The 19,984-nt window shown below is 40.2% G+C and overlaps 2 protein-coding genes and 1 long non-coding RNA gene across 3 annotated transcripts; 1 reads left to right on the top strand and 2 right to left on the bottom strand.

Annotated features, from left to right (window-relative positions):
- The first annotated feature begins 2,867 nt into the window (after positions 1 to 2,867).
- On the top strand, positions 2,868 to 3,668 carry LOC114359979 (deoxycytidylate deaminase). The gene is made up of 3 exons (XM_028314528.1): positions 2,868 to 2,991; positions 3,134 to 3,347; positions 3,451 to 3,668. The coding sequence occupies exons 1-3, from the start codon at positions 2,913 to 2,915 to the stop codon at positions 3,527 to 3,529; spliced, it is 372 nt and encodes a 123-aa protein (XP_028170329.1). The 5' UTR covers positions 2,868 to 2,912; the 3' UTR covers positions 3,530 to 3,668.
- A 4,974-nt stretch (positions 3,669 to 8,642) lies between these two features.
- Positions 8,643 to 10,379, bottom strand: LOC114359984 (uncharacterized). The gene is made up of 2 exons (XR_003656472.1): positions 10,307 to 10,379; positions 8,643 to 8,695 (listed from the first exon to the last, which is right to left on the bottom strand). It is a non-coding gene; the product is annotated as an uncharacterized LOC114359984 (long non-coding RNA).
- Positions 10,380 to 10,485: 106 nt separating this feature from the next.
- LOC114359976 (N-alpha-acetyltransferase 15, NatA auxiliary subunit-like) lies at positions 10,486 to 17,377 on the bottom strand (the record flags this gene model as incomplete). Its single annotated transcript, XM_028314524.1, has 5 exons — positions 17,237 to 17,377; positions 16,026 to 16,124; positions 12,837 to 12,945; positions 11,513 to 11,673; positions 10,486 to 10,626 (listed from the first exon to the last, which is right to left on the bottom strand). Coding segments are annotated over exons 1-5 (651 nt in total), but the record flags the coding sequence as incomplete, so codon positions are not given.
- Between the last annotated feature and the right edge of the window lie 2,607 nt (positions 17,378 to 19,984).

Raw genomic sequence — 19,984 nt, forward strand, 5'->3', positions numbered from 1 at the left:
AACCAATTTCTGTGCAACTATAGCTGTATTACAGACTAGTATTACTGATCATTACACGACCTTTCTCACTATAGGCAAAATTAAAAATCACCAAACTGCAAGTAAAACTACTTCAATTATAAATTATGAGGCTGCCATAAAGGACCTTAAATCTAAAAATCTCACAGAACTGCTTTACTGTACCGATCCAAATTTAGTGATTGACGGCCTAATATTTAAATTAACAGAGACAATAACTGGCATACACGTCTCATAAAAATTAAATCATTACATTCGGCCTGGTATTCGCGTCTAATAAAGATATTCTGAAATCATTACCAATAATTTTTGAAACAATACGAATCATATTTAAACAACTTTTGACAACTTGCAAATAATAAGTTATACATGTGCAAATGTTTAAAAAAAAAAGAAGAAAAAGAAAAATCCTGAATTTTATTTGTTGTACTTAAAAACTAGTCCTAAGTAACTTAGGTTCATTGCAGTTTCTGCAATGAGTTCGTTAGTGGTAGAGCAACTAAACAACAACAAGAAATGCATAACTGTATTCCTTGATTTACAAAAAGCGTTTGACACTGTCTCTGTTCCCATACTTGTACGTAAGTTGGAAGCTGTTGGCCTAAAGGGAACATCACTTGATCTCTTTAAGGACTATCTATCTGATAGGCGTCAGAGAGTGAAACTGGACACTTATACTAGCGGAGATGTTGTTGTGTCGTACGGCATACCACAAGGGAGTGTACTTGGGCCAACACTCTTTCTCGTTTATATTAACGATCTCTGCACTATGAACATAAAACATGCCAATATCTTCTCATACGCCGATGACACTGCCGTGGTTTTTAGTGCTGATTCCTGGGACGCTGTTAAGTCTAATGCTGAGAGTGGACTTGAACTAATAAGTAGGTGGTTACGTAATAACCTATTGACATTAAACACCGCAAAAACCAACTATATCTGTTATAGCATCTACAGCAATAAACAGCCTTCTGACGATCTAAGCATAAAAATTCACAACTGCAATGCTGTTGATGCTGATAGGCTGAACTGCAGCTGCCCGAAAATTCAAAGGGTCGAGCAGACGAAATACTTAGGTGTTTATGTGGANCTGGTAGAACATGTCATCTCAAGAGTCAGGAAGCTGACATGGATATTTAAGACCTTGAGATATGTGGTGCCTGGAACGGCTGTTGATCTACTGAGCTCAAACAGAGATCTTTTCACAGAGATCTATATTTCGTTGGTTCAGTCTGTCTTAACATATTGTGCACCAATATGGGGTGGTGCAGCTAAAACCCGCTTCATTGATGTAGAACGGGCCCAACGTAGCCTAATTAAGGTTATGTATTTTAAAAAGATTAGATTTCCAACACAAATTCTTTATCAAATTAGTGGCCTTCTTTCAGTTAGGAAGTTGTATGTGCTTCATACAGTTTTGAGAAAGCACAAATCCATGCCTTATAACCCTGACTTCACCAATAGGAGGAGGAAAGATATTGTTGCACATGCTCCTAGATTTAAAACCTTCTTTGCAAAAAAGCAATATGATAGGCGTTCTGTGTATCTCTATAACTTACTTAATAAGGAGATTAATATTTATGACAAAAATTATTTCGAGTGCAAGAAACTTTTAATGAAATGGCTGAAGCCAAAATCTTATGACGACATTGAGACAATCTTAAACTAAACTAATAAAATATAAATAAAAATAAAACACACATGTACACATTCACACATACACTCACTCACTCACATATACACTCACACACACACACACACACACACACACACACACACACACACACTTAACCCTTAACCACTGACGTACGTACGTGGTACGTCGGTCAAACGGTTTTTCGTTCAAAACTTCATTTTGTGCGGGAATTTTTGCGTGTCCTTTTTGGTAGTTTCCTAGTGGCCAGAGATGCGTATGCGAAGGCAGAAAATAAATGGGTAGCAAGTTCCTAAGTAGGAGAACTTGACCACCCGACGTATGTGGTACGTAACGTCAGTGTTAGTGTAACTTTTTTAAAATCGTATAAGTATGGTGGTCCATAGATAAAATTAATCGTTAGCAGTCTAATTTATTTTCTTTGTCGTCTATATGTAAAAAACCTCATTTAAGCCAAAAATATTGCAAATGACGAAGAAATTAGCAAAATATCCAGTGGATGATTTTTTTTTTATATCGATTGCGTCTTTCGAGGACAATCATCATGATGGTGAAGGGACTTCAGTTCGTGGCTTTGGATTGACTTCTTCTGAAGATTGTATAACATATTTTCATATTTCCTAACTAGTTTGAAGCACGGCACACTGGCGACCAGATCATCAATCAAAGAAATACTATAGAAAATAACCTTCCTAAATGAACTGTATTAAAAAGTGGCTTATTTTGTGAATTATTGCTATTGTGATTTTTTCCTGATTAAAACTGTTTTAATCATAAATATGGCCAAAATAAAAGTTCGTACTGTTATCGGATATTTTTGTGTTGATTTTTAAAAAATGCCTCTGTAACTTTTATTACCTCTGAAAGATTTCACCAATATCATACTATTCTATTAATATTATTATGTTTTTTATACTATCTTTATTTAATATAAACATGTGTAAATAATTTAACTCAAATTTCACCAAAGATACACTCTATTGATGCATCAAGACGACTTTAAAGTTACGTACGTATGCCGTACGTACGTCAGTGTTAGTGTAACAAAATGACACGTCAGTGGTTAAGGGTTAATAAAACACCGTGGTACTTCCTCCTCGTTAAAATTTACCTAAGATATGGTCTGCATTATAAATCTGAGTAGTAATCTAGCTTTAATATTTAATGGCTTATTTATTAAATTCTTGTTAACAGGCCAATTTTTAACTTTGACCTTATTTGATTGCGCAGATACAATGGCATGCCAATAGGCTGTAGCGACGATGAATTTCCCTGGGGTAAAAACACATCATCACCACTAGAAAATAAGCACCTGTATGGTAAGTTTATTATCTGAAACCTAATAATATCCTTATCTCCAAACTGCATAAAGCTACCTATCGAAAAAAATATTAATATCATCTTTTGTCTTATTATTCATACAAATGTGTGTTTAATAATAATAAAACATTTATTTTTCAGTATGCCATGCTGAAATGAATGCAATACTTAATAAAAACTCTGCTGATGTCAGAAACTGCACCATCTACGTTGGCCTCTTCCCTTGCAATGAATGTGCCAAAATAATTATTCAGAGTGGCATTACAGAAGTGGTATATCTGTCAGACGAGAAAGCCAAAAAACCTATTTATCAGGCGTCAAAGAGAATGTTTGATGCAACGGGAGTCAAATATTGGTATGTTCATTTCTGGATTCAATTAATTACTATTTTTATAGTCATGACACATTGACAAACTTAAAATTTTAATGTCATATGTTAAATTCATTTTCTTTTACAGGCAGTACAAACCGAAACGCGACAAAATAGTAATAGACTTCTCAAACATAGATTGGGAAAAAATGAGTCCTTGCAAGTAACAATCACAATTAGTCAATGCATAAAATTAGGTGATTGTCTGCACTGGCGTGATATAACTTAACTTTGGAAGCTTTGAGCATTTAGGTAGTTTCTAAATCTTTCTATCTAAATCATTTTTTTTTTTGCTAATCATGATTACTAGAATCTAGACCTCACTCATTATGCGCAGCGAGACTACAATATTTACACCTACCTACTATTATGAATTATGACACTTTACAATAAAGTTAATTATAAGTCTATATTTTGTATACTCATCATCAAAGACTATAGAACTTAGAATTATTGTATTGTATATCTATGTATAGAATTTGCCAATCATGGTATTTGTGATATTATGCGAGTCATATGAATATAAAAAGGTGTTAAATAAGTAGAGTACTTATTATACCTACAAATCTTTTAGAGCGTCATTTTTAGTCATATTTTGTGGCATATTAATGTACAGAGGTATAGTAGTTAAGATTGAAACAAGGTATTATTGTATTGTTTTTTTCGAACAAGCTGGCTTTAATTAATTTTAAAAAAATTAACTCAAAATATCCCTAGGGATACAACAGACACTAAGAGTCAAATAATTTCTAATTACAATTTGTATATTTTAGTCTTCCAAGTTGCGGTGCGGCGCCGCAACGCATCGTATGCTTTTGTTCGTACTTTTATAGTTTTAATCACAGCTTTTGCCAGCCTCTTTGAAATTAACAATTTAAATGATAAGCATAATATTTTGTTAATGTGAGTGATATATTTTTATATCATTGGAAATATTTTTTTAAACTAGGTAACCTAAGTAATCCTGAACTTAAGCATAATCTTACTTTTACATAATATTTAAATACTTATGTACCTAACAAATTGTTACCAATGTTTTTATGGTTTCGGGTATTTTTAAGTGCTCCACAGACTATACTGGCTATACATAAAATATAAGACGTGATTAATTAATATGTATGTATTTAAAAAAGAAGCGCGTAGTTTTGATATTATGTATTTGCAAGTTTTTATCGTGATGCACAATAATGCAGAAGATAAGACTGAACTTGATTTACCTATATGATAAGAGTTTTTAACTGAATCAAATAAAATGCAACCAAGACTGTTATGTATAAAAAAGGTATAACAACAACTAAAGCCCGGTCTGTGAGCACGTAGAATCTTGTCCAATGACCCAAGCTACCCATCCTTATCGCTCGCGCGTAATTATGTTGCTGTCGCGCTCGCACCGTCTCACAGTCGCGACAGCAATATAATTACTCGCGAGCGATAAGGGGGATGGGTAGCTTGGGGTCATTGGACAAAATTCTACGTGCTCATAGACCAGACTATATATAATATAAAGTTATTCAAAATTACGTAAGAGTATTAGCGCGTCTTCATCATCGTCATCGTCGTATGGCCAGTATTACGACAGCTCTGTGGGGTTTATTTAAGTGCATGAAATAAAAGAGAAATAATAAATTTGTAAAATAAAATTTTATTACTTTATTTACAAGATGACAAGGACAAAATACTCCATACACACGACTTGAATACAATAAAACAAATCAACATGGCGGCTCTCAAGTAAACAATGTTAAACATTCTAATAAAAAGCATGGAAAGGCCTATTTCCACTGAACAGAAAAACTAAGGAACATACTTAACGTAATAGTAACATATTACTACAGCATCGCTATTCAAATGGGTCCCGCCCACTTATAAGTGATATAAAATTGGGTAATTTAATTCTAATACGTCATGCTTACTTCAAAATACGTCTGAGCAGCATGAAGATATGAAATAAATAAATCAACGCGTGTCAGTCAGTGGAAGTAAGCCTCGATAGTCACGTGACGCGGTCCACACGCGTTGTGGACGAACCACTTCGATTCGGAGTATTCAATTATGTATAATATTTATTGTCCGACCTTTTCACATATCTACAAAAAAAAACCAAATCAACAAAACAAGTCCATTACGAGTACGAGTGTGTAACATCAGAACTCCACAAATAATACACTAGCTCCCCTGCAGTCAATTAATTTCAAGTCAACAGACCCCAGAATTCTAACGATATTGTACAGTACAAACTTAAATATAAGAATTATTTACAAAGCGTACCTCAATTCAGTAAGTATTGCGTGAGGTTTGAATATTTGCCACACTTTATTTTTCATACATTTAAAAAACCAGTCATTATTGAATATTACAAATACAAACCTTAGTTAAAATATTGTTACATGAATTCACCGATGAACACTTGAGTCCGCACATAGTGCGTCGCAGAGAAATCCAAAACTTGTAGACTATACCGAATTAGACCAAATGCTTATATTAATTATTGAAAAATTTACACTAATTTATTTCAAGGTTTTATTGTACAAGCATTTGAGATGCCACGCCCACGCAACCACAAACATACCACGCGTGCATTACAATTGTTCACACCATTATTTGGGTCTAAGTTATCCATATAACATATTAATACATTGTATTAATATAAAATGAGATTTCCACATCACCAATTTCAACTTGATTTTATTATCGTTAGAAAACTTCGGCGTTTGGTCTAGTTAGCTCGATATGTATAATATGAAAGGTGTTTTTGCTGCACTTAAAAATTTTTCCTTTGTACGAATGTCAATATTATGTAGTTGTAATAGGAGATATTTTAAGTTAAATTAGTAATCCGATATGCTGATGCTACGGTTAACTATTACTGAAAGCAATAAATTGAGAACTTGTATTGCATTTACATCAGCAATAATCGAAATTCTCGCATCAGTTATTTTTTTTTTAGTATTATCTAGGTAGGTATATACTATATTTCCCGAAAGTCAAAGGTTTTTTTAAGCTAAATGGGCATTCGTACATACTGAAACGAAGGCATCAAACGTGTTTGGGTTGGCGTAGAAAGTCGAAATCATAAAAAAAATACTAAATAACAATTTCTTAGTATTTGTGACTGCGTCGTAGGACAGGTGACAGGTGTCAGTTGACGTGTCATGCGAGGGTTGTCCGTGGCGCTTAAACGTAGTACAATAAAGCTGTTTGACACTTACAGCCTCCCGCGTGCGTTACAAATATCAGTCTCTTATTCATATTTGGCAAAGACCCACAACCGACGAGAAACGAGCACACAATGTCATTTCATTGCAGCTTTGAATATCGTTATACTCTATTACCCCATTTTTACCCCATAATGTTGGTAATAAACCGAAACCCCGAGTAAAATTCGTACAAGACGATTTACCGATGTCATTGTACCATCGGCAACAGTGTTAACTATCCATTGCCTGTCATGACGTCTCGTTCTATCGCAAAGAATCACCATTTGATGAGAGCGAGAGCAAAAACGGAAATGGATAGTTAACAGTTGGCGGTGTGTACATGATAGTAAAACTTCATCATATTAGCGCCTAAGCCCAACAAAATTTTTAATTCCGTCAGATTAGAATTTGACGCAGTTAGATTACATTCTAACCTAACCTAACTCACTGTTTACAATCTCACGCGTCACGTTATAAACTGACGGAGTTCACAATTTCACGTTGACATGTGTATAATATTAATGAGACTGCTACCACAGTGACTAACGAAATTAATTGAAAATTCGTGAAGCTGTTTTATTCATTGAATACACGTATATTACTGTGCGCAAAATTGTGGCGTTAATATGAAGTTGCTCTACTATTCCTTGCCCGTTTTTTACCTAAGCCTATTTTGGGGCATGTTTATCATCTCAGTCTAGCCTTATCTTCTGAAACGTCGCTCAAGTTTGGAGAATAAATTCGTGCCTCTAATCGTTAGCCCTTATGACACTGCAATATCTTCAAGGCTGTGTTTAACCGTTAATAAAGCAGAGGTAATATGGTTACCACAAAATTTTGAACTCTATTCCCTAGTATTTAAATCCAACAACTAAAAAGACTAGCTCTGCCGTATTAGCTCTGCCTAATTATTTAAATTTAAATTCAACCAATCATCTGCCGAATTTTGAAGACTAAATTGAATTTTATTTTTACAATGCGAGCTTATTTTGAAATTAAAACTTGATCATCGGCCGAATTTTGAAGACTAAATTGAATTTTATTTTCACAATGCGAGCTTATTTTGAAATTGAAACTTGCAACATTTAATCGGCACGCGTATGATCTCAGCAAGCGGTCGCTAGTTATGCAATAGCAAAGCAACGCGACCGCTATGCCAACCGACTAACAGGTGACGCTAGTTTTCATAATTTTTTCGCAGTCGCGTTGCAATCGTACACTGAGCGACCGTTTGCTAAGGGCCCTCGCCCACGGCGACTTTTAGCAGGTATTTTTTGTCGCGCGTTTTCGTAAATGAGCGACAGCATCGCTACTAACGCGGCGCGTTAGTCGCATTTGCAACGCACTAAGGCTGCTTTCACGTTACGGCGTGAGAAGCGCAACAGCGGCGTTTTTATAATGTGAAGGCAGGCATCCGCTGTCATATAGTAAGAAATTATTGGCAGCGCGTCTGTTGCGCGTTTGTCGCGCTGCTAAAGTCGCCTAAATGTAGCCTTTCGAACTAAGCTAACTTTGGTCTTAAAGGTAGCCTTTCGAAGCGAGTTAGTGACGCGGCATTGGTGGCACAAGACCAAAGCTAAAGACGCTGCGTCCGTGACGCTTAGTTCGAAAGGCTACCTTAAATGTAAAGCGCTCTAAAGAAGCGATGCCAACGCGCTACTGCATCGCTAGAAAATGTCGCCGTGTGCGAAAGCCCTAAGATTCGTGATATAGATGACCCAAGCTGAACTGTCCCACCAAACTCAATGACAGGGGGGCGCTACCATCGTTCAACTATATGGTTTCCAACATGGCAAAAATCGGAACCAGCGATCCGGTATTGACGGTGGCGCCCCACTGTCAATGTCATCGATAGGACAGTTGACTATTTTGGAACTATAATTTCTCGAGCGTAATTTCAGAAGGGCGGTGTTGGGCCTTGCCAAATATATCCGAGACGTGCTAGCATGGAGCTCAGTTAGCGAGTTCCTTCGGCTGCAACGCTTCGGTCGCGTCGGCGGGCGCGTCGGGCGCCGGCGGCTTGAAGGCGATCGCATACGGGAACTTGGCGCGACACGCTGCAATGTATTCCTCGATTTCTTTCTCGCACGGCCCGAAATCTCCCTCCCGGAGGCTCTCTAGCACCTCCACGCAACCCTGGAATCATAAAAAAATTCACAAAACTTATTTATTTTTGCAAATCTATATCTTATATATATAAAAGAAAGTCGTGTTAGTTACACCACTTGTATAACTCAAGAACGGCTGAAACGATTTAGCTGAAAATTGTCAGGGAGGTAGTTTAGAGCCAGGAGAAGGATATAGGATACTTTTTATCCCGTTCGAAATAAAAGGATATAGGATACTTTTTATCCCGTTCGAAATAAAAAAAAAGTCTGCTTATTTATTGCCATTAAGGGGGAACAAAGTTCGCCGGGTCAGCTAGTGGCTTTTAAAAAGCACTTTTACACGTCCCAGTATTAACCCTACCACTGCTTCGGGACAATAAATGGGCCAGTGCTGAGAAGCAGCGCAAGAAACTTAGTCACTATTGTCAACGTCCTTTTCAAGGGTTCACAGTCTTTAATACATACATGCATTGATGCGAGCTAGGCAGTTAAACATTCCAAACATTTTTATTTTTTATCTACTTTATAGTACCCCTTTTTCATTATGGTGCCCATGCGTATTCTTCATCCATTATAAAAAAAACATTCACCGTTGTGACTGGAGTTAACGGAAACCGCGAAAGCCAAGAAAAAAAACATTCGCTATGGAATGTTAAAAAGATACGCGTGTGGTGCGCTAGATCTAGATGGCGACCCAGTCAGTAGCTTCTTTCAGCAGTCAGCCCAGTCGCATCGGCACTGTCCCGATCACTGACGTACGTAAACACCCACCGGCGCGTGCCGCCTAGTGCAATCTGCCCTAGGCAGCCCGCAATGAGGGCTATCGTTTTAGCGCTCACCAGTTAGCGCCACTGTAGAGTAAGGTCCTGTCACTTGCTAGTAGCGAAGACAGTGGCACCAACTGGTGAGCGCGAAAGTGGTAGGAGGACTATCGCATTTGCACTCGTCAAGATGGCGCCACTGTAGAGTAAGGTCCTGTCAATCGCCAGGGGTGCCAACTGTTAAGTATTAAAACGATAGCCCTCATTCCGCGCGCATCTCTCGAGATTCGGCCACAATAACCGCGAGGTTGCGCGGCCCGCAGCGCGCCGGCCTGCGACGCGCTGCCCGGGCCCGCCAGGTGTGCTGTAATGTACTGTCATCATCATCATCATCATTTCAGCCACAGGACGTCCACTGCTGAACATAGGCCTCCCCCAATGACTTCCACATCGCACGGTTGGTAGCGGCCTGCATCCAGCGCCTTCCCGCTACCTTTATCAGGTCATCGGTCCACCTTGTGGGTGGACGTCCCACGCTGCGTTTTCCGGTACGTGGCCTCCATTCCAGAACCTTGCTGCCCCATCGGCCGTCAGTTCTGCGTACTATGTGCCCAGCCCACTGCCACTTCAGCTTGCTGATCCGTCGGGCTATGTCAGCGACTTTAGTTCGTTTACGGATCTCCTCATTTCTGATTCGATCTCGTAAAGAAACACCGAGCATAGCCCTCTCCATAGCACGCTGTGCAACTTTGAGCTTCTGTATAAGGCCTATAGTGAGGGGCCACGTTTCCGAGCCATAAGTCATCACAGGTAACACACATTGGTTGTAGACTTTCGTCTTCAGGCACTGGGGTATGGTGTACTGTACTGTACTGTACCTGTATGGACACGTGCGGCCAGTGCAGCGCGGTGGCGTGCCGCAGCGCGAGCGGCGCGGGCTGCAGGCGGCGCAGCGCGCGCGCGGCCCACAGCGCGCCGGCCTGCGACGCGCTGCCGGGCCCGCCAGGTGTACTGTACTGTACTGTACCTGTATGGACACGTGCGGCCAGTGCAGCGCGGTGGCGTGCCGCAGCGCGAGCGGCGCGGGCTGCAGGCGGCGCAGCGCGCGCGCTGCCCACAGCGCGCCGGCCTGCGACGCGCTGCCCGGGCCCGCCAGGTACTCCTCCGCCATTTGCACGGCGCTCCGGCCCGCGAACATCTGGAACGGACCACATTTCATTATCAAACCAAATCAAATCAAAAATATTTTGTTCATTTTTGACCTCTGGTGGCACTCATGAACGTCAATTACAGTAAAAAAAAATGATAGCCCTTAGGGAGAAGCCACACAAATGGCGTCCTGTGTGCCGGTATGCACAATACTAAATCTCTTCATATCTTATCTTGATCACGTTCACAGTGTCAGCACATTTATCACGTATAGTGCTGATGCTGTGACGTCATTTACCTTTGATCTATATCGTATAAATAGTCGCGCAGTTCACATTAATAAACAGATTAATATCAGAGACTAACTACAACCCGTGTATCATTCATACGCTCCCCTACCATGGCACATCCTGCATACATAAATCAATGATATGCCAGACGGTGCGTTCCGGCGCCGCACCGCACTTCGATTGAACGAGACGGTGCCGTATTGCGGCGCCGCATACCACACGTGTACCGATCTGAATTAGTGTTGCCGAACTATCGATAGTCTAGAACAATCGATACTATCGATAGTATTGATAGCTTTTTATTAAAAAGCAACAATACTATCCGATATCCGATCGATAGTATTGCACATATTCAATAGTATTGCCTCGTTTTGAGGTATCGATACTATCAATAGGCCATCGATAGTCGACTATCGATCGGCAACACTAATCTGAATCGGCGGGAATCGGCGTCGAGTCAGCAGCGGAAGCGCACGAGGCAGTCTCTCTCTCTCTCTCTCTCTCTCTCTCTCTCTCTCTCTCTCTCTCTCTCTCTCTCTCTCTCTCTCTCTCTCTCGGCCTGCAGCGGCAGCGCGGCTTCGAGCCAGCAGCGGAAGCGCACGAGGCAGTCGTGCAGGTGGTGCTGTCTCTCTCTCTCTCTGTCACCTGGTCGGTCTCGGCGCGCACGACGGCGGCGACGGCGGCCTGCAGCGGCGGCGCGGCGTCGAGCCAGCAGCGGAAGCGCACGAGGCAGTCGTGCAGGTGGTGCTGCGCCGAGTCCAGCCGCCACGCGCGCTTCAAGCTCTGCAGCATTAGCAGCGGCTTCTCTGCAAACCATAGTATAATAATGAGTGTTCGCGCTGCTACATCAGCGCCACCACCGGCGACGCTAGCGCCCCCTATGATAATCAAGCATGCTCCATAGAAAGAGGTCTATGGAGCCGAGAGATTTTTTTCTATGCGACGACCGCCAACGAAAGCGTCGCTTCCATTTTTTTACCGCCAACAAGAAAGGCTTTATTTTTCTGTAATGTACCTATAATACTGTTTAAACCGAAGTAAACCCCAATGTTCACCGAAGAATGGCTTATTATTGAAAAGGCCCCTATTTTCAAGATCCTACAAAACTACAATCTATAATCCTAATCTCCAAAAATGAGTATTGCATACAGTATGGACACTCCGCCCCACGCTGAATCGTCTCCACCCGCTGTCAGTTGCATCGAAGTCACCGAATGCTATGTTTTGAAGGCCAACCTTCTTACGCTCTGCATAGAGTGTAGGTCGTGGTGGAGTAGGTTGTTATGTCATGAGAACGTCAAGAATTTGTAATTAATTTATTAAATAAATCTACGTTAAAATTATGTACAATGTTTATAAAAGTGGAACGTAAGTCGTGTGTTATAATTCCGCAGCGTTTCCTTTAGATGTGATCAAATGTGGCTCGTGTGTAGATATTTAATCATCATCATCATCATCATCATTTCAGCCACAGGACGTCCACTGCTGAACATAGGCCTCCCCCAATGCTTTCCATGTTGATCGATTGGTATGTCTTATATGCTTGGTGTTTCTTTGCGAGATCGAATCAGAAATGAGGAGATCCGTAAACGAACCAAAGTCGCTGACATAGCCCGACGTATTAGCAAGCTGAAGTGGCAATGGGCAGGGCACATAGTACGCAGAACTGACGGCCGATGGGGCAGAAAGGTTCTGGAATGGAGGCCGCGTACCGGAAAACGCAGCGTGGGACGTCCACCTACAAGGTGGACCGACGACATCGTAAAGGTAGCAGGGAAGCGCTGGACGCAGGCCGCTACCAATCGATCAACATGGAAAGATATTTAATATCTACAAGAAAATTACAATATTTACACATTAGGCGAATGAGGCGACAATCACCCGACGATGTGTAGGTCTCAAAACTGATGATGATGACGTCACGCTCGAGTATCGTCCAACCCTTGTTATTATTATTAGTAATATTTACCTTTTCTATAATATATTTCGAAGGCCATTAAATGTGTGTCTATTCTATCCGCGGCCAGCGTCCGCAGCGGTTGTAGGAACTTGAGTGCTTGTTCTAATGGGTCTTCCGCCTGGAACAATTGAATGCAATGAATAATCAAAAAATATACAACTCAGGGCTGATTTTTTAATCGTCGGATAACTTTTAACTGACTTTGTCACATTGTCAGTTTTACGCCCGTATTCACAAACATTACTATGAGGTCTCACAGTGCGTGTGGACGCACAGGGTGACACACGAACCAATCACAGAGCTCTATTCAACGGCTCTATTCAGCGACTTCGCCTGCGTGAAATTAGTTTATAAAACCGGGTTAAAAACTACATAGTTTTCCCGGATTTTCATCAAAATCGGGTCAGTGGTTTAGGCATGAAAGCATAACTGACAGTTACTTTCGCATTCATAATATTAGTAGGGAATACGGATTTAACATCAACTTGTGTCAATAACTACTGCCCTTATAAATTATTATAATATGACAAACACACAGATTACTCAATCTGACTGAGTAACGAAGATTTAAAAATTCATTTTAATAATACACTCAGATTTTAATTATAATGTTGGTTTTGTAGACCTATGTCACACGTCATTCCTGTCATTTTAAATGCAGGTCAGTGCGCCAATGTTTATCCTTTCAAACTGTAATTAAAAGGATCCGAATAATTGATTTGGTTAATCATAAGACGTCGAGTATAATGACAGCGGTAACGATTTAATATTTCAATCATAATCAAGCACTATTTGATTTACTAACAATTAGTTAGCAACGCCGAGACAATGTGAGTAGAATCAAAGAAATAAGACCTTTATTTCAGTATCATGCGGTACATACAGTCGTGGTCAACTAATTAGGGACGTTATATGACTAAAACACAAGACCGTCTCTCCAGTCCGAAAAAAAATCTTCACGAGGCTTTGTAGCTTGTGCCTATTAATAACAAGTAATTTGGCTAGTATTCTAAATATTTAAAGGCCAGAAAAGAAACTAGCTAGTTGCGATCAATATTTTAAAAATAAATAAATCATTGCCACCTACACATTTATTGATCTAGGGATGGACAACTAATTAGGGACACGTAACACTTTCACTGTAAATGTAAATAAATTGGAAATTATTTAAGTGTTTATTACATAAAAAGTTTTCATTAATAAATATAGAATACAAAACAATATCATCAAACGTATTTTTATAACCAATATGGTTGGTTTTGTTGGTTATAACCATTTGACATCGGCGCGGCATGGATGCAATCAAATCATTACAGGTTTCTAAAGAAATATTATTCCAAACACCATTAAATGCCACGAAAAGCTGATTTTTAGTGCCAGTACGTTGAGCTGCAACTTTTTCCTTCGTTTCATACCATAAGCTCTATAGGGCTTAAGTCTGAGTTGTTTTCGGGCCAATCTAGTACCATCACTGACTGTTGCGCTAGGAACGATTAAACAGAGTACGCGGTATGTTTTGGGTCGCTATCGTGTTGAAATGTTCATGAGACTGGTAAGACTTCTGCAGCAAACGATAGCATCGTTTTCTCCAATATTTATTGGTATTGGAATTGCTCAGGTTTAACTTCAGTTCTTTTTATAGGTTACACTCTATGTCCAGAAAAACAGCCCCAGATTTTTATATTGCCGCCTGTATGTTTCACCTGCTTCTTCGTTTACTTTGGTATCATTTCGGACTTTATAGGTCGTCGCACGTATTGTCTGTCATCGGATGGAATAAGATTTATCTTGATCTCATCAGAAAACAGCACATTTATCCATTGAGCAAAAGCCTAATGTCCATACTTTCTTGCAAACGCCAATCTTGCTTCTTTGTGTTCTATCTTCAGTAGTGGAACTTTTCGAGGAACTCTTCCTACAAGCTTTGCCTCCACCAGTCGCCTTCTGACGGTCCTCGCAGATACTCCAGCAGTCGGTTCTGGTCCAAAAATCTCGCTCTTGATTAGAACGAAACCCTTAAAGGGGTCTCTCTTTGCGAGAGTGACCATGCTGCGATCATCTTGTGGGGTTGTTTTTATTGGCCTCTTCCTTCTAGGCATACTTTCTGTGGTTTCATGATTTTGAAATAAGCCACTGCATCGTAGATTCATGTTTTTGGAACATTTCAGATGATCTGCAATTTACCGGTATGGCCATCCACACTGATAAAGATTGATTACAACTTAGCGCATTGTTGCTTTTCTTTCAGCCCATTACCTTTAATAGTTAAAGTTAAGAATATCGCTTTTCAAATTGACGCCGAAATTACAAATGAACAGAATAAAAGTTATAACTTTTTTTTTAATTTAGAAGGAAAAACTTAAGCGTCCCTAATTAGGTGGCCAGACCGTACGTACCATAATTACCGATTCATGTGATTTGATTAAGATTTTTTATTAAGTTAGTAAGTTTTTTTGTTGTTATTGTATTCTGTTAAATAGAGTACTTGATAGTCAATATGTTTACAAAGTAACAGTCAGTAATATCGAATGAAGCTCACAATAATAGGATATGAACAGTTGAACAGTTAGTATTGCTTAGTATTCTATCTGTCCCTAATTAGTTGACCACGACTGTATTTGATCGTTACTGTTAGCTTTAGTTGAGTTACACAAATCCTGCAGAAGGAATATCGACAAAAACGAATCGAATTAAAATTTTCAATCATTTCATCATTTTTTATTGGCAGTAAAGCTGTAGATCCTGGCTACACAGGAGTTGCAGCGGTGGGAACGAGAGGTAATAGTCCCGTAGCGCGGTCATACATGCCCTGGCTAGTTTGTCCTGTATAAGCTGGATTCACTGGTTGGATTTTTATTGGCGGTCAAGCTGTAGATCCTGGCTACACAGGAGTTTTAGCGGTGGGAATAGTCCCGTAGCGCGGTCATAGATAGGTACCCTAGCTTTTGTCCGGTATAAGCTGGATTCACTGGTTGGGTTTTTATTGGCGGTCAAGCTGTAGATCCTGGCTACACAGGAGTTTCAGCAGTGGGAACGAGAGGTGGGAATAGTCCCATAGCGCGGTCATAGATACCCTGGCTAGTTGGTCCGGTATAAGCTGGATTCACTAGTTGGGTTTTTATTGGCGGTCAAGCTGTAGATCCTGGCTGCACAGGAGTTTTAGCGGTAGGAACGAGAGGTAATAGTGGTCATACATACCCTGGCTAGTTTGTCCGGTATGAGCTCATCCAGCTGCGGCGCCTCGGGGTCGCCCTGCTCCTGTTGCTGTCTCGCTTTGTGGTGCTGCTCCCGCTTCACCTGCAACGTTTTTAATTCATTTTTTATTTATTTTTATTTATTAGGTACACCAATAAAGTCACATACATTAATATGGTGCTTTAAACCTCAATTTCAAGTATACGTGGCATTTCTTTTTTCTGGTGTTTAACTTAGTTATAAGACAACACTGTATTTACCAATCAACCAAAAAGAATAACGGTATCTGGAAATTTAATTAAAGTCGTTTAGTCTCCGTTGCAAGAGGATCAGACCAGAATCAGATGGATGATTTGACTTGAGAAACTTGGACTTATGAGGAAAAAAATGTATTTCAAAGGCTATGGCAATTCGGAGATAATATGTTCTACAGATTACAGGTACGCATAAGGCTCGACGCAAATGGGCCACCGACCACAGCCACCGGTGGCTAGCGATGGCGACTAAACACACTTTTTGTATAGTGGCGAGTCGCAGTGGCCGCCACCGGATACACATGTGCACCGGTGGCTGTGGTCTGTGGCCCATCGACGTTACGCCGACACTAACTGAACCAATGTTAGCGAGACTTCATAAATGTGCTCCAGAGTTGTATGCTCTGTCACTTCATATCTCCTCTCCCATGACGCTCCTATACTTCTATACCTCAGACTGACTCAATTATGGGCTACACCCGTGCCGCCCCCATTCCTCAGGGATTTGTTAGATGCGTTTTCCAATATTTTTATATTCTTGTATAAAAAATTCCTCGAATATTCATGACCCTGCTTGTAATTTTGTATCAGCTTGACGGTCAGCGAACATCAGCGCGATTCTAAAACCAACCTCACTGATAGGTAAAATTTCGTATCGACAAAAATAAACATGAAAAAAAAAAAATTCATACAAAATTGCAAACAAGGTCACAACAAACGAATAAGAAGTTTTGCCCCTAGTAAAATGAACGACTACGAAATTTTGCGTGCGTTGAAAAGATATACAGAGAAAAATGGCGTTCGGAAATTTTTATACAAGAAAATTAATATTCCAGGATTTTTTTCTACGGTGAAAAAACTCAATCGGTATTTTTTATACAAGAAAATAAAAATATTGTAAAATGCATCTACCAAATCTCCTCAGTAAACGCTAGACCTGTAATTATTGACACGACATACCTGAACCTGTGCAGCCAACGCGCTTTCCTGCTCAGCTTTACGTTTCGCTTTCCGCTGTTTGTTTCTGAGCTTCTTCAGTTCAGAAGGCGCCAGGTTTTCTGTAGACAAAATGGAAACTTTTAATATCACGTTAACATACATATTCAATGGTAATACTGAGTTATATCCTCAGAAAACATGTTTAGGGCATATTTTCCTTCGTGTGAAGGTATGATAAGGTTATACTAATAAAACTTACACGCTCGTTGAACAGTGTTTTAAAGTGACGTTTAGTATGGAAATGTCATTTTAAAACAGAGTTCAACAACTGTGTAACTTTTTATTAGTATGGGGGCTAATTACTTCGTTACATAAGTACTACATACTTCAATTATGTCAGTCAAATTAGCTATTGCATCGACGCGAAGCCGTGGCAATCGTATTTGTATCACTTTTTTCTAATGCGTCATCAAATCATGTAACTCGTGGGAAATACTACGTTTGATATCAATTGTGTATAAATTCCTTGATGCTCCTTGACAATTTTTTCATATACAATTAGTTACTGAGAAATATAATAGTCGCCACGTTTTCCCAGTTAATCTAATTGAAATTGAACTTGTGTGTAGCGCGATTATGTTTTGAGACGTGACCTTTAAGGTCATGGCAGACTTATCAATTCGGGAAAGGGATCAACACCGCATTTCGCGCGCTGTCAATCGCGAGGTGTTTACGTTACGGTGCGGATAATAAGTGTGCGTTGCAGCAGGTTGCAGTATAGAGTTTAATACAAAGAATACTGACCACCTCGAGTTGATACGGTTACGATCTCTTTCCGGGTTGATAAATGTGCGTCGACCTTTAAATAGCAAAGATCTCAACCATTTCGCAAAAACATTCATCATGGTAAATCAAACTGTTTCCTTATTTTTTCAATATAAATGGTATGGTAACATTGAACAGCTCCCGCGGTAAAATACGGCCGGCTCCTGCGCCGCATTCCTGGCAAGTCGGGCGCAAGGCGGTCGCCGCAACGCCAGATCCGAAAGATAACGGATAATGAAGTAGGTTAGAACTTAGGCGGTATGGTCACGCGCATATTATCCAATTTATCGGTTTTACTAATTAAGGATTTGTCACACTGGATGTGGTCAGCGGTCAGCTAAAAATTAACGCAGCCCGTATCATGCATGAACAACTTTTTCGATATCTGTACAATTCGTATTGATGCGATCTGACCGTGCGTGCAAAAACAAAGAACGCAAACACCGCAGACCGACGATTTTGTTAATACGTGCTTCTTCTCAGCACTGGCCCATTTATTGTCCCGAAGCAGTGGTAGAGTTAATATTGGGACGTGTAAAGGTGCTTTTTAAAAGCATAAATAAATGAGATTTTTATACGGACTACGTTCACTTTGCGTTCAAGACTGCAGAACGCATCTAATGTGGCAATTATTAATGGGCCAGTGCTGAGAAGAAGCAGCGAGAAACTCAGTCACTATTGTCATCCTTGTAATTATACACGTAGAGCACAGAGCGGGTGTAGTAATCTTCGTGTAAATGAGTATTTATTGTAACAAATTCTGCTGCTGATAATGGGCCCATGTGTCTCCATGAGACAATAGTGGTTCATTAAGGTCGACCATGGCAGGCGGGGACAGTTTCGCAAGTGGCATGCGACAGGCCAAGCACATGCATGTACCAGTGTACCTATTAAATGAATTGATAATACTACCGCAGATACTTTACGTGCAAAATTCTTTATATTCATAGTTTGACTGGTCCATACTGACTGGCTACAGTGACCGACGAAAATACCCTTTGGACACCATTTTAATCAGACTGGTATTTTATGCTACCACCTCATTTCATCAGATTTAAAAGTGACTGCATGTTGTAAATTAAAATCGATTAACTTAGACCGTCTACGAAGGGGATGCCTCATGGGAAAAACGAGATCCCCTAGTGAAAAACCACGAGCGCCTTCCTCAGTTATTCTGCTGATTCTCAGTTATTGATCTGAGGAGCCTAGCCAGTAAAAAAACTACGACTGAATAAGATGCCGCATTGGGAATAAGCCTAGCTTGACGTGCGCTATCGTCTGTACCTAGAAACTTAAGCTTCAACCACACCGCTTTAGCTGCGACTCAACAAAGGAGTCTCACATAGCAAATAAATGTCGCCCTCGCGTCGTTTGTTTGGAAAGCGATTGTCTCCCGTTCACACGCATCGCATTCCTCGCGTTTCGGCAGACCGGATAGGTTGCGCGAGCGCTTTGTGATCTGCGCGATCCGTCTAGGACACGTCACGTCACAAATTGCCGCTCCAGTTCCCCCGGTGGCGTAAGCGCGACCATGGGCACGTCTATTGATGTGCCGTTCCCGAGAACGCTCTCCTCACTGAGAATATTCTCGGGAGCGCTCCCGGGAGCGTTCTCCTAAGTGAGAAAGGTTGAGAATCATGTTTATCAAATGGAAATAAACAAACTTTCTTAAGTAAAATAGTTTTAAATTAAGACGACAGTTAAGTGTATATTAAACAATACACTCTATTTGCAGAGAAAGGCTATATTCTCAGTGTTCCCGAGAATATTCTCGGGAACTTTCTCGGCAATATTCTCGGCAACTGTTCCTTTATTATATTTTATTTTTTTCGTCGTGAAATGTCGTTTTAATGATATGTAAGATGACAGAAATTTCTTTTTACATGCAATTAAATAATATAACTGTCAATTTTTTCGTTTTTAACACGCTTTTATTAGGTCGTC

This window comes from Ostrinia furnacalis, unplaced genomic scaffold, assembly GCF_004193835.3.
Source record: "Ostrinia furnacalis isolate ACB-3 unplaced genomic scaffold, ASM419383v2 OfSCF4779, whole genome shotgun sequence".
NCBI lineage: Eukaryota > Metazoa > Arthropoda > Insecta > Lepidoptera > Crambidae > Ostrinia > Ostrinia furnacalis.

Coding starts and splice junctions, on each gene's coding strand:
- LOC114359979 (XM_028314528.1), top strand. CDS start 2,913: ATGCCAATAGGCTGTAGCGACGATGAATTTCCCTGGGGTAAAAACACA. Junction 2,992..3,133: donor AGAAAATAAGCACCTGTATG/GTAAGTTTATTA, acceptor TTTATTTTTCAG/TATGCCATGCTGAAATGAAT. Junction 3,348..3,450: donor GCAACGGGAGTCAAATATTG/GTATGTTCATTT, acceptor TTTCTTTTACAG/GCAGTACAAACCGAAACGCG.